The sequence below is a fragment of the Eretmochelys imbricata genome, chromosome 8, assembly GCF_965152235.1.
Source record: "Eretmochelys imbricata isolate rEreImb1 chromosome 8, rEreImb1.hap1, whole genome shotgun sequence".
NCBI classification, from domain to species: Eukaryota; Metazoa; Chordata; order Testudines; family Cheloniidae; genus Eretmochelys; species Eretmochelys imbricata.
Genome location: NC_135579.1, coordinates 71,659,589 through 71,683,598, shown reverse-complemented (window position 1 = coordinate 71,683,598; position 24,010 = coordinate 71,659,589). Strand labels below are relative to the sequence as shown.

Below are 24,010 nucleotides of genomic sequence, written 5' to 3'. Positions count from 1 at the left end.
CAAATGCTATAATACTCTCCTCTCTCACCCTCCACCCCTCCCCAGAAATCTCTTGCTGTAGTCACTGAGGGGGGAAAGAAAAGAGTGCTATAGCTATACATTATGTCTTGTTTAAAGCCCTGATTCTTATGGATGTGTTAAAGCAATCTCATTCTGAGTCTCATTGATTGCTCATGTGTGTAAGTGTTTACAGGATCAAGTCCTTGAGTACATGAGTACCACTGTTAAGTCTTGTCATAACCATACAGCTAAGGGTAGCCTAGAATTCCTCCTTACCTGTAAGGAGTTAAAAAGCTCAAATAACCTGGTTGGCACCTGACCAAAAGGACCAATGGGGAAAAAAGATACTTTCAAATCTTGCAGGGGGGGGCGAGGCTTTGTTTTGGTGTGTTCTCTTGGGAAGCAGAGAAACATCAGGTCAGAAAACTCCTTCTCCTATAAACCATCCTAAAAGTCTCTCATATGACAAAAAATGTAAGTAAAAGCCAGGCAAGGCGTGTTAGGTTCTTTTGTTTTGCTTGTGAATTTTCCTTTGCTGGAGGGAGGTTTATTCCTGTTTTTTGTAAGTTTGAAACTAAGTCTAGAGGAAGTTCTGCTGTGTTTTTGAATCTTTTGTTACCCTGTAAAGTTATTTTCCATACTGATTTTACAGAGGTGATTTTTACCTTTTTTTAAAAATAAAATCCTTCTTTTAAGAACCTGATTTTCTATTGTCCTAAGACCCAAGGGTTTGGATCTGTGATCACTTTGTAACCAACTGGTTAGGATGATATTCTCAAGCCTCCCCAGGAAAGGGGGTGTAAGGGCTTGGGGGGATATTTTGGGGGAATAGGAACTCCAAATGGTCCTTTCCCTGATTCTTTGTTAAATCACTTGGTGGTGGCAGTGCACCCTCCAAGGGCAAAGAATTTGTGCCTTGGAGAAGTTTTAACCTAAGCTGGTAGAAATAAGCTTAGGGGGTCTTTCATGTGGGTCCCCACATCTGTAGCCTAGAGCTCAGAGTGGGGAGGGAACCCTGACAGGTCTACTACTTCAATGCCTAAATATTGGTAGGCTTTCGGGTCTTATGTGTATGTTTAGAGAACTCCTGACATGTCTGTTCTTTTTTCTTTTTGTGGATGTAATTTTTACATTCAACTTTACAGAGAACCATTTTTAGGAAGTACATAAGTCTTTTATAATTTTAATTGTGGTAAGTGAATTGTTTTAAGTGTTCCATCATTCTCTCACTTCACTTTTTCACTTTGTTGTATAATGTCTGTATTTGTTTCAGTTTACTACTGTGGTATTTGATTCAGCTGTACATAAGAATGGCCATACTGGGTCAGACCAAAGGTCCATCCAGCCCAGTATCCTGTCTACCGACAGTGGCCAAAGCCAGGTGCCCCAGAGGGAGTGAACCGAACAGGTAATGATCAAGTGATCTCTCTCCTGCCATTCATCTCCACTCTCTGACAAACAGAGGCTAGGGACACCATTCCTTGCCCATCCTGGCTAACAGCCATTAATGGACTTAAATTCATGGATGTTATCTAGTTCTCTTTTTAAACCCTGTTATAGTACTAGCCTTCACAAGGACTCAGGCAAGGAGTTCCACAGGTTGACTGTGAGCTGAGTGAAGAAGAACTTCCTTTTATTAATTTTAAACCTGCTACCTGTTAATTTCATTTGGTGGCCCCTAGTTCTTAATATTATGGGAACAAGTAAATAACTTTTCCTTACTCACTTTCTCCATACCACTCATGATTTTATATACCTCGAGCGTATCCCCCCTTAGTTTCCTCTTTTCCAAGCTGAAAAGTCCTAGCCTCTTCAATCTCTCCTCATATGGGACCCATTCCAAACCCCTAATCATTTTAGTTGCCCTTTTCTGAACCTTTTCTAATGCCAGTATATCTTTTTTTAGATGGGGGGACCACATCTGTACGCAGTATTCATGGATTTATATAAGGGCAATAAGATATTCTCCATCTTATTCTCCATCCCTTTTTTAATGATTCCTAACATCCCGTTTGCTTTTTTGACTGCCACTGCACACTGCATGGACGTCTTCAGAGAACTATCCATGATGACTCCAAGATCTTTCTCCTGATTAGTCGTAGCTAAATTAGCCGCCATCATATTGTATGTATAGTTGGGGTTATTTTTTCCAATGTGCATTACTTTACATTTATCCACATTAAATTTCATTTGCCATTTTGTTGCCCAGTCACTTAGTTTTGTAAGATCTTTTTGAAGTTCTTCACAGTCTGCTTTGGTCTTAACTATCTTGAGCAGTTTAGTATCATCTGCAAACTTTGCCACTTCACTGTTTACCCCTTTCTCCAGATCATTTATGAATAAGGTGAATAGGATTGGTCCTAGGACTGACCGTTGGGGAACACCCCTCTCCATTCTGAAAATTTACCATTTATTCCTACCCTTTGTTCCCTGTCTTTTAACCAGTTCTCAGTCCGTGAAAGGATCTTCCCTCTTATCCCATGACCACTTGATTTACAGAGCCTTTGGTGAGGGACCTTGTCAAAGGCTTTCTGGAAATCTAAGTACATTATGTCCACTGGATCCCCCTTGTCCACATGTTTGTTGACCCCCTCAAAGAACTCTAATAGATCAGGGAGACATGATCTCCCTGTACAGAAACCATATTGACTTTTGCGCAACAATTTATGTTCTTCTGTGTGTCTGACAATTTTATTCTTTACTTTTGTTTCAACTAATTTGTCCGGTACTGACGTTAGACTTACCGGTCTGTAATTGCCAGGATCACCTCCAGAGCCCTTCTTAAATATTGGCGTTACATTAGCTATCTTCCAGTCACTGGGTACAGTAGCTGATTTAAAAGGACAGGTTACAAACCATAGTTAATAGTTCTGCAATTTCACATTTGAGTTCTTTCAGAACCCTTGGGTGAATATCATCTCGTCCCGGTGACTTGTTACTGTTAAGTTTCTCAATGAATTCCAAAACCTCCTCTAGTGACGCTTCAATCTGTGACAATTCCTCAGATTTGTCACCTACAAAAGCTGGCTCAGGTTTGGGAATCTCCCTAACATCCTTAGCCGTGAAGACTGAAGCAAGAATTCATTTAGTTTCTCTGCAATGACTTTATTGTCTTTAAGTGCTCCTTTTGTATCTCAATTGTCTAGGGGCCCCACTTGTTGTTTAGTAGGCTTCCTGCTTCTGATGTACTTAAACATTTTGTTGTTACCTTTTGAGTTTTTGGCTAGCTGTTCTTCAAACTCCTTTTTGGCTTTTCTAAATACATTTTTACATTTAATTTGGCAGTGTTTATGCTTCTTTCTATTTACCTCACTAGGATTTGACTTCCACTTTTTAAAAGATGCCTTTTTAATCTCTCACTGCTTCTTTTACATGGTTGTTAAGCCACGGTAGCTCTTTTTTAGTTCTTTTACTGTGTTTTTTAATGTGGGGTATATATTTAAGTTGAGCCTCTATTATGGTGTCTTTGAAAAGTGTCCATGCTGCTTGCAAGGATTTCACTCTAGTCACTGTACCTTTTAATTTCTGTTTAACCTCCTCATTTTTGCATAGTTCCCCTTTCTGAAATTAAATGCCACAGTGTTGGGCTGTTGAGGTGTTCTTCCCACCACTGGAATGTTAAATGTTGTTATATTATGGTCACTATTTCCAAGTGGTCCTGTTATAGTTACCTCTTGGACAAGATCCTGCGCTCTACTCAGGACTAGATCGAGAGTTGCCTCTCCCCTTGTGGGTTCCTGTACCAGCTGCTCCAAAAAGCAGTCATTTAAAGTATCGAGAAATTTTGTCTCTGCATTTCATCTTGAGGTGACGTCTACCCAGTCAATATGGGGATAATTGAAATCCCCCACTATTAATGAGTTTTTTATTTTGATAGCCTCTCTAATCTCCCTTAACATTTCATTGTCACTATCGCTGTCCTGGTCAGGTGGTCGATAATAGATCCCACTGCAGACATGCCAAACCCGCGGAAAAAACACAGATATTGGGCTTGGTTTTGGCTTCATTGGCTTGTAAATTGCTTGTTGGCTAGTTTTTGGCTTTTTTTTTTTTTTTTGATCGGCTCCCAGCAGCAAGCAGGAGAGAGAGTCAGGGGTGCACACCAGGCCCACCACAGTCCCAGATTGGATGCCGGGGGATCTAGTCACATAGTGTTGTGGTTCTTAGCGATTGGCTTGTTTTGGCCTTCTTTTGAAATGGGATTAGCTTGATTTTTGGCTTATTGTGAAAGCCAGGGTGCTTATTTACTGTGTGAAAGTTGGCAACTGTGTTCCACTGGCAAGTAGGCAGTTACTAGCCACAACAAGTTTAGTTCTCTCTTTCACTAAGAGGTGGAACTGAGGCACTAGATGAGGAAGTCACCTTGATCACCTTGTTCATCAGCCGTCACGGAGAGAGCGCCAATCCCAACATGTCATTTGTGGTGTTCTAGCCAGTCCTTCAGCCACCCGCTGGCCAGAATATCAGTGGCACCAGACACCTGATTGGTATAGTGCACGGCAGCCCAGAACCCCTGAGCGATCCGCCAGCCTGAGCCTCCCAGGTAGCTCGGATTACAGGCGTGCACCACCGCACTTGACCAAATGAGGAAGTAGGGATAGAAAAATGTGAAACCTCTTGGGACAATATTGGGCAAAGAGAACGAGGAACCCTACAGGAATAGCATAATATGACTGGGTCCCATTCTGTGCTCAGTTGCACTACATGTACCTTTGTTGGTGTTTTGAATTTTTTCATTGCATGATGAAAAAACACATTGATGCAACATTGCATTGCAACAAAATATAGGATTCAGGGGGGTACTGTTCTGATAGGAGAACAGAGCTTTAGGAACAGTCTGAAAAATGTTAAGATTTTAGGCCCTGGAAGCTAAAGACTTGCATTATTTTAAAAAACCTCTAATTCACAAGAGAGGGCATGTAACCCCACTGTTGCCTGGGAACGTGGTGTCCTTCAGAATCCAAGCTTATTTGTAGAATTTACAGATGTTGGCAGTTGTCCCTGTCATGCCCTCTAACGTAACTCAGCCTTGTTCTGGAGAGATGACCTCAGTCTTCATACCTATGTAATTCCTGGCCTCTTTCCTGGAATTGCCAACAAATGTGCTAATTAGTATACCTTGTTACTTCGTGAGGAGTTAGTTTGGCCTGAACTGACACCAGAAATTTACTTAACCTAGACCATCAAATAACCATTAAATGATACTTTGTGGTTCTACTGTTCAGGTCTGGATTTGAACTAGTAACACAGAAGTGAGGCTTTATAGCTCCCTGACCTTCCTTTTTTTTTGTATTTGGGCTGTGTGTTTTACTTTAATACCAGGCTGGAAGGGTTTAATATTAGTATGCAATATAAACCATTTTCTCTAATTTACATGCTACCCTTAAAGCTAAATAGAAATTCATGTAACTCTTGAATGAAATAAATGAATTTTATTGAGAAATGCTGGGTCAGAAGAAAGCTATATTGTGTGTTTATAATTGGGTTAGCTGAGTGTGCATAATGTATTCTTCAGTGTGTTGTGGTTTTGCTGTGGAAACTTGTAGTTCAAATAAAGACTTTTTGTTGTTGGGAGTAACCATTGTTTTGTTGTTGGGAGTAACCATTGCTTTCTCCCCTGGCCATAGTTTGGAATATGAGTTCTTGGTGAATAATGCAACGTCTGTTTAACTCTGTTTTTCTGCTGGGATCACTCTGTAAGAGATTTAAGCTATCAAACTACTTGCTTCAGTAAGGCTGGCAAAACAAAATATGTTCATAGGCAAGTTTTATTGTGGGGATAAATTGTAACAGCAAGAAAGTATCCTGTAGATCAGCACCATGCTATGTGCATGTTACTGTTTAGAGACCAGGCCTTTATTCCCTGATTTCTACTGTAATGGCCGGCTTGTTTGGCTTCAGAATTTGTCTGCTAAAGTGAGTGGTGGTGGTTGGTTTACTTTCTGGTATGTTTCAAATAGATTCTAAGCTTCGTAGCCAAAATGATAAAATGGAACATACTGCCTTAAGGTCTAAATTCTGGCCTCGACACACTTGCAGCTCCGACTCTTCCATGGACGTCACTGGAAGATGGGTATACTGCATATCTGGAGGCAGAATATAGGTCTAAGGGTATGTCCTCGCTGCAAAAAAAGGGTGTGTTCTTAACCAGTGTTCAGCTGGCTCGGGTTAAAGTGAAGATATGGCAACTCTGCTTTTAACTTGGGTTAAAACTTGGCAGCTCAAGTTAAAGCCTAGTGGAGGCCTGGGGTTGAACTTGGGGTACTAACCCCGAGTTAAAAGCTGAATTTCTGTGTTTTCACTGCTGATTTAACCCAAGTTAGCTAATGCAAGTTAGCAAACCTGATTTAAGAACACACCTTTTATTTGCAGTGAAGACTGCAAATGTATTACTGCAAGAATATTCAACATGCTTTCCTAGAAAGTGCCACACAAGTGAAGGTATATCATCAGCCACAGATAGCCAGGACAGCCTAAGCTGCTGCACCTAAAACTTCTAGTTTTGGAAGGATTCTGTTTAAATTGTTAGTTGTCAGTAAACCATGTTTTTCAACTGACACACAAGTTGAAGAAAAAAAATACTCATCAATAGAGTTGGCGAGTGCAGTTCCCCCCATCACCTAGTGCCTGCAGGGATGTGGTATCCTGGAGCCTAGGGTGGGCAGGAAGCCCCCTGCAATGCTCCTGTCATGGCCCCCCTCACTCATGCTCCAGCTGGGAGTTGCAGGGGCCATCCACCACCCCTGGGCTGGAACCATTCAGCAGTGGATTGGCCTCCCTGTGGCTAGGGGTCTCTGCTCTACCCAGCCAGAACTTCAGCCTCCCACACGGATGTGGTACCTCAGGCCCCTTGGCCACCCAAGGAGTCTCATGCTGCCCTGTGGTCACAGCCGCACTCATTCACTGGCTTGGGAGTGCAGGGGGCCATCTGCCATGCCGGGCCAGAGCCACTCAGTGGTGCGGTGGCCTCTCAGCACCCTATTTTGTATCCTAGAGTCACATCCCCCAGCATATTCCTATTACCAATCCTGATTGTAAAGACTAAAGATTTGCTGATTCGTGCTACCAGTCCCAGTGCAGCTGCGGTGAAACCAGGATGTCTCAGAACAATGTGTGATAAACAGCCTCTATCTTGCAGCAGTTTGTTGCTCCTTCCATCAACAAAACTCCAGCTGATGTCTGTGGGACAATGAGTTTGGACCAGTCTGTTCTGTGATGCCTAGGACTGGAGATGAAGCTGCAGTTCTGCATTCCCTGCTTTGTGGCTTTACGTTTTGAGATCACTACATACAGCTTCTGCTGTCATTAAACAGTTACTATCTGACACCTCCTCTTTCAACTGTGAAAATTCAGACTGATAAAAATAAAAAAATGCCTAAAACCCATAATATCATACAACTGAGAAAATTGAAAAGATAAAAATAAAAAAGCTTAAAAATAAAAATAGATATTAACTCTTGAAATTACAAACAAACAAATAAAATTAACTGAATTCTGCCCAGCCTACTTATGAGATAGAAAATTCATTTTGCAGGTACGTTGCCCAGTTCATTAAACTGTCTTCCTGTAACGCAACCACCAATTAAAAATGTGTGGTATTTTGAAGAAAAAAAAAAACCAAGGGTTTTTGGCCTTCTACCTATATTTTAATTTCTAAGGCAGTCTACTTTAGTGTTTTTGAAAAACACAATTGGATCATACTGGATATGGCCAAAAGAGTAATTTTGGTTCCTTGAGCTTCACCACATATTGAAGTTTTGGAAGCTAGGCTATTAACTGACTGGTCTTGTTTTGCTTCATGCTGCTGAATACAAGGCTGGTGGTCTATAGAATTACTGCTGTTCGTTCTTACTGCTGTTCATTATTTGAACAGGGTGGATGTTCAGTCCTGTAAAACTGTTATTTATGTACTTGGTGTTGGCTGGGTATTTAGTGAGTCATGAACCAAGAGAAGCCTGGGTAGAAGGATCCAATCTCCAGCATAGGAAACTGGATATAATTAAGTACATTCATCCCACGTATAAATCTTGGAATGGGGAAAGGATAGGCTTAAAGGTGATATGCAAGGGGAAATGGCTGGTAAGGCTTAGTGATGTCAATGTCCTCTCAGAAGATGTTCCTTCCAGGTGTTTATGGCTGCTATGAGCGGCGATATGGTTCTACTCCTATAGCTTGCCTCACTGTGGATCTACTTTTGAGTTGAGATTGGAGGTCAGAAAGGTGAGGATTATACTTCAATACACATATCAACCTTTATGTTCTACAGTTTGGTCCTGGGGGGCTCTTATCCATCAGGAAGAAGGACCTGTTTTGATGGCCTGGTTTCCGAGACAGAACTTGATAGATTCCAGATAATGTTAGGGAATGTGCTGTCTTCCCAGCAAAATGATGGATAGATTGGCTTTAGAATCATGTCCATGACTATTGATACAATAGCTCTAAATGTCCTCTTTATGGCATTGCCTCATAGGTCATCTTGGTTTTACTGATTATTTGAGATGGTTGAAGCAAGTGGCGAAATCATGAGAGCATTGATGGTAGCAGTCTTATAATGTGCCCAACCATTTGTATCATAAAGGACTGGTGAAGTGCATGCTGAAAATACATGGGAAGCAAAGAGAAATTTCCACATAGTCTTTTGTAATGGAAATGTTCCAGGTAGTGGGCTGCTTGACTAATTCAGGTTGTCTCCGCTTGGTTACAGAGGCAGTATTTTTCTTACAGCAAGGGATTTTCATGAGCTACTTGCACCAGTGGACACAGCACAGAGTCTTAGGATGGCAGATGCAGTCTCTTGGTCTGTGAGGGTATTAAACAGGGACACTTTCTGAGGTTCTAAAGAAGTATGTTGTGCCGCAGGCATCACTTAATTCGGAACAGTATCCTTCCTGGCTTGTTTAGAGCAGTGGGTGCACACCTTAAGCTCTCCGTACTCTGTGGTGTGGTCTGAATTTTGATTCATATGCATTCTTTGCATGTTAAATTACAGTTGAACCCTAATTATCTAAAGGCCTCACTGGTTATTGCAAACTTTTGGAGGTTCAGATTAACAAGAGCTTATGCCCTTTGAGCTGTTTAGCTTCAGGGGAATTATTCAACTTTACACCAATGGTGCTCTTGACCTGAGAACAGAGCAGAGTGTTTGAGACGCAGGATGCCTGATAAATGGCGTCTGGGCCCTTGCAAAGGGAACAGAAGGAGGTGGAGTTTCCCCCAGTACTGGCTGAAACTACCAGCTGCATTATTGGCAATATTTCAGCCTGACTTTCCCAGGTCCATAGGGCACAGCTGAGTTTCAGTCTTGCAGAATTGCAGCTAAGCCACTATAGAGCTGCTCTTCATCTGTGCTCCTGCTAAATATAGAACATTGGCTCATTAGGGTCTACTGGGGTAACTTGTATATTTGTTTTCCTTCAGTAAGTTCCAGTTACTGTGTTCAGTTTTCTCATTCTTGTCACTTGGCGCATTGAAGAATTGGCAGAAAAAAATTCTATCAAGATAAGAACTTGCACCTAATCTCTTAGACAAAAAAACCCAACAACAACAAATCCTTTCTTCAGAAAAGAGACTATATTACCAATGGTCATTGTGCAATCCCAGAACAGTAATTTGCTCCATGACTGTGGAAGATTTATCAGTTTCCATATTTGCTGCCAGCCAGATTTATCATGCTTGATTCAGAAATTGCAATAGGTACAAAGGTAAGAGCAGTTATTGGAGGGCTAGATGGCTCATTAGGTAGAGGACTTTACCCCATTAAATGTCTCATATTTCACCAGGCTCAACACTCAGTTTTGGCATCTATAGTAATTAGAAGAAACTATCGGCTCGCCAGCCTGAAGGCTGCAGATCCAGGCTCCCTGAGAAGGCTTCTGCAGAAATGAAAAGTTAGCCTGCAGCAAAGACCCATGTTTTAATTTTTTTTCTCCCACACTGATTAGTTCCTCAGTCAGATTGTAAAGTGCAATACAGGAAAGGGGAAAGTTCCTGCATAAAAGTTCCATTGCCTTCCCTCTGAATGGTCTTTCAGAAAATATAGATCATTAAAGACCCCAGCACAATTTTCTCAGATGGCCTGGCCAAAACTCCAGTTTGGATAATTGCGTTCTGCATCCCGCAGAGGTGTGGTGGTGGGTGTGGTTTTGTTTTTTATTTTTTGGCAAGGAGGAAATGCATTTCTGTTCTTAAGTGCAAATAATGTGGTACCAAAGACTAACTTTACAATTGACAAGGTTATTTTTGGTAACATTTAATTCTTTTCTGGATTTTGTGTCATAGTAGTAGTTTAGAAATTGTATTGAGGTACTAAATTTGTATAAAATCTAAGATTAACAACAAAGCACAGGACTTTCTTCACCCTGAGTTTAATATTATGCTATGTTCTGTTCTATTCTTTTCATCTTACTATACTGTGACCAGTAGGTTTCAAGCATGTTTTAAATAATGACTGTCTCTAAATAACTTACTTAGCTTACAGAAGAGATTGGAAATCTTGAAGATAAAGTGGAATGTGCCAATAACGCTCTGAAAGCTGACTGGGATAGATGGAAACAAAACATGCAACATGATATGAAAACAGCATTTCTTAATGTGACCGAAAATAATATCCACTATTATGAACAGGTAAAACACACCTTTTTGTTTTATTTTTATTACTTTTTATTTATTTCAGTTCCTCTTAGAAGTCAGTGCATTGTTTTTAAAAATAATTGTCTGTATCCTCATTTGAACGTGTTAAGTTCAAATTCAATATTTATTTTTGTCAAATGGGTCTTTAATTGGCCAGTACACATGGTCTGTATTTTACCTGAGCCCAGGCATGCTGATCCTAAGTTCATCATCAACAGAGGGCAGTCTTGTTTTACTAAGCACAAAAATTTGAACATATATTTTTTTCTGTTCAGTGTGAGCTATAGTGTTTCAGTTGGGAAAACCTTTTACTGGGGCTGCATGAGGATGCTTCCCTGAAAACTCACTCATGTAAATGATTTTGTATAAAAGAAAACTATTAATTTTTTTCTTTCATCTTTTAAAATTAACTGTATTCCCAGTACTTGATGAACTAGGAAAGATCTCTTATATCCTTCAAATTGCAAACAAGCAACAAAATCAACACAAAATAGTGATGATAAAGTTTTGGGAAAATTACAGGGAGAATGTATTATACACTTAATTTTTTTTAAAGTCTACTGAAGCTGTGTCCTTTTTATATAATGGTGTACAACAAATAGATACTTTGGGACTTTGCATAACTGAAGTCTCCCTTAATCTAGAAAGAGAGCAAACGGTGTTATCCCAAGACTTTTATCAGCAAATGTATGGTTTCTAATAGTCTTTGTAATGATGCCTTTGACAAGTGTATACACTTTCTGATTAAAAGAGTGTATATACTTATTTATAAGGGGAACCAGAAGATATTTGACAGGGTTTGCAGTGTGTTCTGTGAAGCTTCTTCATGATCAAAAATGGTATTGTTAGTGTACATTTCGTAAGAATCCTGGTAGGCTAGAAATTTGAGTGCTTTTTTTTCATCTTTTGTTTTTTTTGTTTTTTGTTTTTGTTTAAAAGCATCTCTTTACTTTGAAAAATGTACTGCAGCCCAATAAACTATTTGTCAATTGGGAAAGAAATCATTTGTATCCTTTATTAATACAATTTTGATACTTTGCAGTCTCCTTTTTCTGAGCTTTTTGTGGCTTACTCTGAATGGATCACTGTGTCCTGATTTTACAAATCGTCGCAATAGAATGTAATTGAAAAGACAGAACTCATGATAATCAGGTCCACTTAATTAACATATTGTCCGTGGGAGGCCTGGACATTGACTGTCTGCCATTATATATTAAGATCAAAGTATTTGCTGAAATCAGACATTAAAGTTTTTTGGTATCCTCTAGTTTTTCAGTCATCTTGTGACTTCTGACTACATCAAGAATATGTTCAAATGTTAACCATAAAGGAATATCTAGTTAACTTCTGGATAAATTGAGACACAGATACAGTCCCTGGAGTTTCTTTTATGAAAAGAAATGGTCTCAGTTTAGTTAGGACTTTAATTTACAAAAACTGTCTGTGATATTTAAATATTTAAAGGCCTCTATCAAGTACCATCAAACTGATACAACTGAACAAATAGGGCTTCTTTAGGTAATTTCTCACAAAGCTCTTTTTATACAGAAATTTTCTGATTTGTTTGAGAAGTTTGGGTGGGATGAGGAGCATGTGGCTATCTGAAGCATACAGGAATCTGTAAGCCACTTTCCTCTCCTGTGAAGATGTCCTAGTGAAAATGCACCACTGTTGGTGACCTGCAAATTATTTTTTTGAAATGGTTTGTGTACCCTTTTCTGCCTCATTATAATGCCTGAAAGAATTTATTTAGAGAGATGGATGAGGGGGGTGAGGGTTATATACAACATTTATAGCAAGTCCAAATCCAATCAACATCCAGGTCCTCAAAATATTGAACCTAGTTCTTTCATCAAAAACAGGAAAGTCAGAGCCGGGTATTTTCTAATGTCATAAACCAACAAAGAACTTAAAAATAAAATTACCCTTACAGCTGCCTAGTATATCATTAAAGAGAAGTGAAGAGTGCAAAACTTTAATTTTTAAGCATGTTTATAGTTGCAAAGCAGAAGTGCCTGAGCTTAATCTTTTGACATTTGGCACTTTTTTTTGATGTTACTAGTTGTGGAAAAGTGTGGTGCAATGAAATACTCAGATCATTCTATCTAATTATAGAATGTAAACTACTTACAAATTTTCATCACTAAAATGGCAGGTCTAATGTAGAGAGATTTTTCTCCATTAGATGGAGATACTGAAACTATAACAGATATTTTAAAAAATCTTTTGTTACAGTAGTTTTATTCCTGAATTGTAACAAATCACTGTTTTTCTTTTAAGAAATTATATAGGTGGGATCAGTGGACAGAGCCCTGATCCTGCATTTGGAGCAATGTAGGCAGACTTGTTGCACCGATATGTATCTCCATTGACTTGGGCACAGGAGCCACCTAGGTATCATGTATTAGATTGCAGACTAGTTGCAAAATACTGGAAACATAAAGTTGTTGACGAACATGTCCAAAAGCTCGGCAAGTCACCTATAGCTTAGAACTGATTATGGCCTATTGAAGTGTCAGTTAAATATTTTCTCATTCTGGCGTGTAAAGTTCATAGATTCATAGATATTTAGGTCAGAAGGGACCATTATGATCATCTAGTCTGACCTCCTGCACAACGCAGGCCACAGAATTTCACCCACCACTCCTACAAAAAAAACCTCACACCTATATCTGTGCTATTGAAGTCCTCAAATTGTAGTTTAAAGACCTCAAGGAGCAGAGAATCCTCCAGCAAGTGACCCGTGCCCCATGCTACAGAGGAAGGCGAAGTTCTTCACAGCCATGCTGGAAAAAAACTAATATTTAGTAAAATAAAACAAGATACAAAAAAAAAAAAGGAGTACTTGTGGCACCTTAGAGACTAACCAATTTATTTGAGCATAAGCTTTCGCGAGCTACAGCTCACTTCATCGGATGCATACTGTGGAAACTGCAGAAGACATTATATACACAGAGACCATGAAACAATACCTCCTCCCACCCCACTCTCCTGCTGGTAATAGCTTATCTAAAGTGATCACTCTCCTTACAATGTGTATGATAATCAAGGTGGGCCATTTCCATCACAAATCCAGGTTTTCTCACCCCCCCCCCCTTTTTTCCAAAAACCACACACACAAACTCACTCTCCTGCTGGTAATAGCTCATCCAAACTGACCACTCTCCTTACAATGTGTATGATAATCAAGGTGGGCCATTTCCAGCATAAATCCAAGTTTAACCAGAACGTCGGGGTGGTGGGGGTAGGAAAAAACAAGGGGAAATAGACTACCTTGCATAATGACTTAGCCACTCCCAGTCTCTATTTAAGCCTAAATTAATAGTATCCAATTTGCAAATGAATTCCAATTCAGCAGTTTCTCGCTGGAGTCTGGATTTGAAGTTTTTTTGTTTTAAGATAGCGACCTTCATGTCTGTAATTGCGTGACCAGCGAGACTGAAGTGTTCTCCGACTGGTTTATGAATGTTATAATTCTTGACATCTGATTTGTGTCCATTTATTCTTTTACGTAGAGACTGTCCAGTTTGACCAATGTACATGGCAGAGGGGCATTGCTGGCACATGATGGCATATATCACATTGGTAGATGTGCAGGTGAACGAGCCTCTTATGTTGTGGCTGATGTGATTAGGCCCTATGATGGTGTCCCCTGAATAGATATGTGGGCACAGTTGGCAACGGGCTTTGTTGCAAGGATAGGTTCCTGGGTTAGTGGTTCTATTGTGTGGTATGTGGTTGTTGGTGAGTATTTGCTTCAGGTTGGGGGCCTGTCTGTAGGCAAGGACTGGCCTGTCTCCCAAGATTTGTGAGAGTGTTGGGTCATCCTTCAGGATAGGTTGTAGATCCTTAATGCGTTGGAGGGGTTTTAGTTGGGGGCTGAACTAACCAATTTATTTGAGCATAAGCTTTCGTGAGCTACAGCTCACTTCATCGGATGCATACTGTGGAAACTGCAGAAGACATTATATACACAGAGACCATGAAACAATACCTCCTATTACCTGCTAATACCTGCTATTACCAGCAGGAGAGTGGGGTGGGAGGAGGTACTGTTTCATGGTCTCTGTGTATACAATGTTTTCTGCAGTTTCCACAGTATGCATCCGATGAAGTGAGCTGTAGCTCACGAAAGCTTATGCTCAAATAAATTGGTTAGTCTCTAAGGTGCCACAATTACTCCTTTTCTTTTTGCGAATACAGACTAACACGGCTGTTACTCTGAAAGATACAAAAAGTCACTACACAACATTTTATTTTATGTTACTAATACATCTAAAATTCAAAGATCACATGATACAGTTTAGTGAAAGCAAAGCAGATAACTGGAAGTACTGAACGCTGGCTTCAAAGAACTACTGTGATTGCTCCTATTTGTTTTCCTCACATGCTTTTTCTCACAATCTCTGCTAGTACCAACAAAATTAAAAACACATTAACAAAACTGCCACCATCAAAAGAAAAAGAGCCTTGGTAGCCCATTCCTTCTAGAAAAGCCTGAGTAAAATGGCTGGGCTTTGCAATAAAACCTGAAGGCCAGAAAAATTTGGGCTTTGTGGAGCCAAATGACTGTATGTCCTAGAGCTTGTGTTTTCCAGTGTGTGTTAAACACTCCATTGAGTAGAGGTAGAATTCCGTTCATAATGTACAGTGACAAGTGATATTTAATTAATTTTTGGCACTAAGCGAAAAGTATTTTTTCTTCTGCACAAATGAGCCTCTCTTTTAAAAGATAGCATTTAATTTCACCTTTTTCATGTGTCAGACTACTGTAGTCCTGTTCAGCCTTTGCAGATTAGTCAGAAGGAGAGCTAGTTTCTTTGATAGCATAGTGAGATCCTTACCAGTGCAAACATTGCTTGCTGTTTTCAGAGAATTTAAGTAGTTTTCTAAGCTAGCGTCTTATTTATTGATTCAAATTTATAAAAAAGTTCCTGTCCCCAACCCAAGGTGCTGTACAGTCAAACACGTGCAAAAATGGGCCAAAAAAGCCACATACCTAACAAAGTAACTTCTTCTCTCCAACTCCAAAACTTTATTCAACCTCCTCTTCTTAGGAAAAACCTTTGAAAAATGGATTGATTTGTAGTGCACCCTGAATGTCTTCATATTGACACATTTGGCTAGTCATATCCTTGCACAGCTATGTTAGCGGCACATGCGCGTGCTTCACATCCTACCTTAGGAGCTCCACTCTATAAGCGTAACAAATGCATTGTGTGTGGTGGTTTTTTTTAATTTCCAAAGTTGGTTAAATCAAAATCTGTTTTCCTCCAGAAGACAGGGTACTCTCCTCTAAGAGGGCAATTTGGATGACAGATTTTACCTTCCAACCTCCAGTCATTTCAGCTACAGGAATTAAAAGCAAAGCTCTTTTGTTTATAATGGAAAGTGGCTTTTTCCTACCCCTCTGTCTCCCTCACTTTTTTTTTTGTGCTCAAGAACTGCTGAACTGTACACGCTCAATCCTCTATAAAAAGAAATAGAAACTCCTCCTAGAGAACATCACTTCCCGAAAATGATTTTTTAAGAACGTCATTAGACACTGAAAATAGGGGGGATGGGAATGGAAACAATTATGCATCTTTAAATACTTCATGCTGCTTCTGCCATTATTATTGTGCAATCTGTTTTTTATATTTTATCGTGAATTAGACATGCAACTGTGCAGTGTGGAGACCTTTTCAGTGTTATTGCTAAAAATAATTCAATATAAATATGTAACTCGGCAGTGCTCTAATGAAATACACATTCATTTTAGCTTTAGATAAAGTAGCATTACTTAAGATCTTGTTGCTTGATTTTTGCATATTTAGCTTTTTGCTGTGATCTACAGTAGTTTTATGAATAATTGCACTCGAAATGACAAGCCTATATGTACAAATTAAATTTCCTATTAACATTTTTTTCTGTCTTCCTGGTTGAAGCCTGTTGAGATTCTAAATAAAGGATCATCCTTTTTCTCTCTACCAGAAGAACTAAATAAGTCTAGAAGAATGGTTAAAGTACATATTTTTAAAGTAATGTGATTTTATGTAGTTCATGTTTCACAGTATAAAAAGCATGAGCCTAAGGCACAGAGACCTAGTTTTGTGTTGGTTAATTATAAATCTTGTCAGCTGTAGCACCACAGTGATGTCTGACAACAAAATGAGCCACAGTAATTCCTATATTTTGGGAAATGAATTTGTTATATAAATGAGAATAAATTAAAAATTGAACAACATACAAAAGATCTTTATATCTTTGCTTGAAAAGACTTCAGTGAACTGGTTCTGTAAAAATGATGAGCAAATGTAGTGTGAATTAGTTTAAAAACCTGTTTTGTCTCAGTTTGCAGTGGTAATACGATGTCACTCATCTTCCAACCAGCGCTGCTATTTTTATTTAAATGATTCAAATGTATGAACTGTGAAGTCTTTAGTCACATGGACAAAATCTAAAACAATTCAAAAAGCAGTTATCTAGTATTAAAAAAAAAAAAAAAAAAAAAAAAAAAAAACTTTTCAGCAAACAGCATTCAGCACGCATCCTGACTGAGCACCCTTCTCAATTCCCAGAAAAAGTTTAGGAAAATAGATGTGCCTTGCAACATTCCATGAAGATAAGCCAGTCTTGGCACTGGTGAACCAAGGTGGGGAAACAAATCCCAGAATCTAGGATCATCATTGGAAAGCACCCAGCAAGTAGCCACCCCTTGGTCAGTTTACACCAAGAGGAAGCCTCCAACTCAAGTTTTATCTCAGATATTCTCAGCTGCTGTGATGTTATATATAGGGGAGAGAGAGAATCTATAACAACTCCATTTATTTGGGACTTTCTACAGAATGTCAAAACCAACCTTAATTTCCACTCATAAATCAACTGGCACCCACTGCTCCCCTTTAGCACAGTTCTGCTGCTTCTTTCCTCATATTCAGCACTCTTTCGCCATCTCAAAGTAACCTTTTCCCCAATCTAGTCATTCAGTACAGAAATGCAGCTCTTCACATGAATCCTATTTTATGGTTTCATTCCCCTCCCTCCTTTGAAACTAAGGTGCCTATCTCCTGAATGGAGATACAGGGTTACCGCTTGCAGCAGAGAAAATGGGAATCAGTAAAGGATTTTGTCAGCAGGGAATGACCAAGAAAGGGTCAGAGGGTCTCTGAACACAAGGGTTCTTTAGCACAAGGGATGATCTAAGCCACCTTGTGAATAAATACAAACCATAGAGTCACTGACATGTTCTGTAGTAACCAAGGATCCATACAGAATAAGGCTTCTAAATGTTTTCTTTTGTTGCTCTCTTGGGCATTTCGATACTAAGCCTTATATCTTACAGTGTCATTCTTTTGAGCCAAGGTTTCCTTCATTTTTCTTGAATCCATGGTTCTGGTCCCTTGTGTTGTCATTCATCCGCTGCTCTTTGTCCTCCTGTGCTTCCCTGTGTCCTGACCTTTGGGATCTTCTGTCAAGATTACTTGTGATCTTTTCACCATCCCACTTACAGACGCTCCCCGGGTTATGCAAGATCCGACTTAGGCAAATCTGCATTTACGGAAAAAGTTCCATAAGCTAGAAACAGTGGGGGGGTTTTGCATAATGGTCAGGTATATGTTTCCAATTTACGCAAAATTCGAGTTACGCAAGGCGTTCCAGACTGGAACGATTGCGTAAGTCTGGGAGCGTCTGTACTTGCTTTAATGCAGGTGTCGAGGAATACCAAGATTTGGTCACTTTAAAAGAAAAAAAAACAACCCTGAAAATCATGGAATCCAGGGCTTTTGTGACAAAGACACATCTATCACTATTAATAAATAGAGATTTCATGGCTGAATTTTGAAGTTTTTTCCAATACATATGTCAGATAAGACAAAAGCTTACTGTTGATCTTTTTACTTCTGCCAAGCAATGATGAATGTTACGTATTTTATTTTATTCAGGTATAGTAAACTACTGTAGCTTAAATAGCTTATTCCAAAAGTTTTTCACACAAGGAACAATGTCATTTTCAGGGCAATTGGAATTAACACAAAGTTTGAATAAATGGAGCATGCTGTTCGGTATTTAATATAAGTGCTTTTTCCTACAGATGTTCAGAAGACTTGTTTAATATCAGTTTTGCAGATTCTTCTTGAAAAGATTGTGTACAGGAAGTAGTAATTAAGGTGTGTTACCCAAATATCTGTTAATACAGAAGAGTAAGAAAACTACATTTCATTAAAGCACTCACAATTTCATGTTTTCCTGTAGCATCAAAAGTGGTAAAGCTACCACAACATAGTGGCAGCACTGAATGTTTTGCACCTTTGTAATGGCTCACTCTAGGTGACAGAAACTTGAAAAGTTTGAAAGCTTTGGGAAGTAACTGACGGTGCACACAACAATCATTAATCATGGGTTTTCTCTGAGAACTGACATCTTAACATTCACCTGTAGTTTCAAATGGTTTGCCAAGCAACTTTGTGTTCTGAGCTACAGACATTCATACAAATCAACTTGAGCCAAAAAAGGTTTATCAGAGTAGTTTGATACGAATATGTATAACATTGGTTCCTAAAATGGAAAAACTGTTTGCAACATTAAAAATATGTTTTGCCATCATGAGGAGTATATGTTTGTCCTAGAAAAGCTACATTTTTCCTCCTCCCTTTGATTCTATTCCTTAGTACACAGAAAAATCTGTGACTTCAAGTGTTTAGAAACAAATGGATTTGATTTAATTTAACTGAGAAAGGATATTAGATCTCCAAGTATGAATCCTTAGAGATTGATAAGGAACTATAACTTACAGTTTGATGTTGCATTCCTTTTAATTTGATGGAATCTATTTGGAAGATATCTTTGCCTGTATGTAAAGGGAGAGATTAAAGAAGAGCATAATTAATGGTAGACTCCTTACCGTGTTATCCCTTATGCTAATATGTACGCTTATGATGCTTGCAGTGTATGCTTGTCATTATCTAAGAGTGATATTTATTTGTAGCTCAGCATGTTGGCTAACAGTACATCCTTGATCTGTCTAAGAAACCATATTTATTACTCACTGTAACTCCTCAAGAAGCTGTTTGTAGTAGATATAGATAGATATAGGTCTTTTCTTATTTTCTCCTTAGCTACCAGTTTTACCAAGAACCCATATTCCTTATTCATAAGTATCTGTTTTCTTTAAGTGCCTTGCTACCTGGGAGTCCTTCCTGACATCTCAAACAGTGGATCTTCATTTGGGAGAAGATTCTGAAGATAAACCTTGAATATATTTCTGATTGATCTTCCTCTTCAGTGCAGTTTCTGCCAACCAAAGAAGTGTTCTTTATATGAGATCAGATACATTATGAAATAAAACTGTAAGAATCAGTGACATCTGGAAAACCAGCCTATTGAAAACTCAGGTATTCTAGTGTCCTGACCTACATTTTTGGATCATGGTATATATTGCTATATATTGCTCAGTTATTATTTTACAGATTTTATGCAAGTGCTTCCATATAATTGTTTTCTTAAATATTGTGCAATTTGGATAAAAATATTTTAAATATGTAAAAACTCAATTTTAATAAAAAGTTTAATACAGAATTGGTTTTAATCCTCTTTCCTAGTCATTAAGAATTAAATTTTCCATTTTAGCTTGCTTTGTTAACATTTTATTTGTAAGATAAATTTCCCACATTTTGTAAAACTACATAACAATTCTCAGGTAGTTGATCATTAATTTTTTTAATTGATTATGCTGGTGTCAGTCCATGGTGAAGTGGTAGCTAACTTTTACCACAAGTCTGGTTTTGACTTCCCTAATTCTCTACAAAATGTAGATCAGTCTCCCTGAAATTTTCCATTATGATCTTATGCTGGAGTAGAATTTTTATGGAAGTTTTGAGCCAAGTTGACAGTACATCAAAAACTACTTGATTTAAAAATACTTTTCTTTTTTTAATATGGAGTGGTGGTGATTTCTGGTAGCCTCAAAAAACTGGTGACCTTTTTTAAAGGTGAAAGTAGTAAATTTAGTTAAGAGCAGTTTATGCATATGTTAGGGATTTTGGTGTATACAGAATTTAGTCTATACCAGCTGGATGTGAACTTCTTAAAGTATAAGGTTTCAGAGTAACAGCCGTGTTAGTCTGTATTCGCAAAAAGAAAAGGAGTACTTGTGGCACCTTAGAGACTCAAATAAATTGGTTAGTCTCTAAGGTGCCACAAGTACTCCTTTTCTTTTTTTAAAGTATAAGTTGGATCTGTCTTGACATTAAAATCTGCGTAGACCTTACAGTAAGTAGAGAGGTGTGAATGGCTTGTCAAATATCATCTTTTGACACTGTAAATTAATTTGAGACCTATTGTCTGATGTCCACCAAAAATAAGATCTCAGGGCAATGAAATAGTACATGACCCAATGCAATTGCATTCCACAATGCTTTGTGTGGGACAGAGGAGTAATTCACATCAACATGTAGTGTGAAAAGTTAAACAGATGCTCTATTAAATGAATACAACATTTAAAGAATTTAGATGCAATTGAAATTTACTAAGGAGTAAACTTGATGAGTTTATAAACCTGCATAACAATTTTACTTACTTTCTGTCATTCTCAGTATTTACATGTCTGTTAAGCACCTCTCTGTGGCCCTAGGTGATTTTACAAGATTAAAAAATATAATACAAAATGAAAAAGTCACTGCATGTGTAATGAACTAACCATATAATATTATAGCACTTGCTCACCACGTTACACAATGCTGCAGACATAATGAACTTGGTGAGACTGCAGGATCAGGGCCCATCATGATGTATATTTATAATCCCATATTTGCCCATCCCGTAGTCCTTAACACACTCCCTCCAAGAACACCTGAGGGGAAACATGAAAGATTAACAAATACCAGGCTCTGGTGATCAAGAGGTAGACAGTGAGCACTACAAATGAGGGCTCCTAATGGAGAATAAAATACCAGCACACTGTCTTCCTCTCCTCTTTCCTCTTGCCCCTTCCCCCCAGCCCCAACTAAGGGATTTCTAGGGCAAACAGCTCTCTGATTACCACTGTCAGGATGCCTGTTCTTAAGTCCCTTGAGTTCAGCTGAAAACTTGCAGACAAGCAGTGAGTTTCAGAAGTCTAAGGAGCACTGGTATGTGCTGTCGCACTAATAAAAGGTCAGCTGCATTCTGCACTAGCTTCAGTTTCTGGACTGACTCAAAGTATGCCTCGTGGAGCAGCCCACATTAAGCTAATTATTGCTAGTCAACTGCTTAAGCTGTTGATTTAAGTGCTTTATAAAATATTATGAGGACCAACAGTGGTGGTGTTTTTAGGCATCTTTTGGGAAAGGCATGAGCATTGTCTGACCTCAAACACACACACAATAGTGGGATTCCTAAAAGATAAACTATATCAGTGCTCAATATGGCAGTCAGAGCACAGCTCAAGAAAGAGGTCTTTAACACATCTTGGCCCTATATAACACCGATGAAAGATTCAAATAAATGAACATGTAAGCAAACAATTAAATAGAATGTCAGTAATTTAAGCTTGAAAGAGAAGAGGTAAGATGTGTGATCTCTGATTGACAGAAGTGGATGAAGGTACAGAACCTTTTTGTGTTTTCAGCAATGAATTCTGCAAGTTCTGTTAGAATAACATTCAGGAAGCTTCTTTATTGGGCATTGCACAGCCACAAGCCCGGATGAAGATCACTACATCTGAAACTTGAAGATCTGTGGCTATTTGTGTCTCTGACCTCCATAATACAGAGAGGACACTGGCAGCTGTACATCAAGAAAGACATCAGAGACACTTAGTACGTTAACAGATTTTTGGCTTTGGTATATTTTCATAATTTACTTTTCACTTTATTATTGATATTTAACAAAGCTGTGAATTGTGATAGGAAAGTCATCAGGTACATGATGCATCTTCATAGCAATATATTGCTTGTTGTAAAAGTTTTTTTTTAAGTTGAATAATTTATAGCAGAATTGGTTTTTATGATTTGTTAATAGCATTATTGTAAAGTAGAGACAAGATCTATTCATTATTAAAATATCACTACCATTGTTGTAGGATGTAACACTGTTTTGAATACAATTTGAAATCCTTCTCAAGTGACTTTTCAGACAACTTATTGGGTGTTTGGCCCTATTTCTGGACACTTTTAGCTCTCTCTTATTTTTCTTAGTCTATAACATACAAAATGTTTCAACTACTCTATTAACACGCTGGCTTATTCCCTTATATTTTCAGATTTTCCTTGCTGGCTTTGCCTAGAGTCCAACAATTTAGTGTGTGGTCATCTTTCTAAGGTACACAGGGTGTGCTTGAGCAAAACCCCAAACTTGTAGATGCTTAGAGCTAGCACCCTCTATTTTGGGGGATTCTGCACTCCTTGCAATAGAATTGTATTGCAGAATCTAAGTGGTCATTTTGAACAAAAATTGGTTTCTAGCCTTATGATAACCCTGAAAATCTAAACCGAGTCTAGAGAGACAAGGTGAGTGAGGTGATAGCTTTTATTGGACCAACTTCTGTTGGTAAGTCTCTGTCTCTCACCAACAGATGTTGGTTCAGTAAAAGATATTACCTCACCTTCCTTGTCTCTCTCTAGTAGCTGTGTCAGTCTGAGGATACAACTACACTTCATGAACAGAGAACAGACAGATGCAATGTTGTATAACTGAGTCTGAGAAGAACCTTAAATGATAGCTCTGAGTGGTATAAAGCTCTCATCTCTGAGAGTTCAACTCTGAAAGTTAAATGAGAATTTTATATCAATATTAACTATTTTATTGCTGATTTTTAACCTAAATAATCAGCTAATGTGTTCATAGCACAATCTTCCTGGTACCAAATCTCAGCTATCCCCTACCTCGCTTCCACAATTGTGAGCTTTGCCTGACATCTGACTATAGTGCCAGTGATATTTCTGACAACTATGTTAAAAACTTCCGGTTTCATGCTTTTTGATCATTGTGTCTTCTGCCATCTACGTAAATTGATGATTTGGGTATGGATCAAGACAAATGGTTCCTATTCATTTTTGCCGGAATCATTTTGCCTTTTGTGATTTTCTTTTCTCTATGTTGGCACGTAAAAGAGAGTATACTATGTAAAATGTAGGTCATCCATCGGAGATGTGCCAGCTACATTTTTAGGATTGGCTCCTATCAGCACAGGAGTTGCTTTCGTCACAGCAATGCCATTTCCTGCCAACCTAAGAATGGGGAATAAGTGATCTTTGATATGGTGTTAGCACCTGAGTGCCAGACCAGTTATTCACTAATAAATAGTGCCCGTTAAGCCACTGTGAGTATATGGACAAATGCTTCAAAAACACAAGTCCATATGACAGCAAAAGCCTTCCACTTCCGAGAGGTCAGCTTGGAAATCTTAACTATCTTCAATCCC

At 38.6% G+C, this 24,010-nt stretch overlaps 1 protein-coding gene across 1 annotated transcript in view; it reads left to right on the top strand.

Annotated features, from left to right (window-relative positions):
* Nucleotides 1–20,110, top strand: part of SNX7 (sorting nexin 7) — a 69,116-nt gene extending 49,006 nt beyond the window's left edge. Inside the window, exons 8-9 of the mRNA XM_077825356.1 lie at nucleotides 10,471–10,623; nucleotides 19,785–20,110. Coding sequence (XP_077681482.1) covers nucleotides 10,471–10,623; nucleotides 19,785–19,865 — 234 coding nt within the window. The 3' untranslated portion in view covers nucleotides 19,866–20,110. The remainder of the gene's footprint in view (nucleotides 1–10,470; nucleotides 10,624–19,784) is intronic.
* The last annotated feature ends 3,900 nt before the right edge of the window (nucleotides 20,111–24,010 follow it).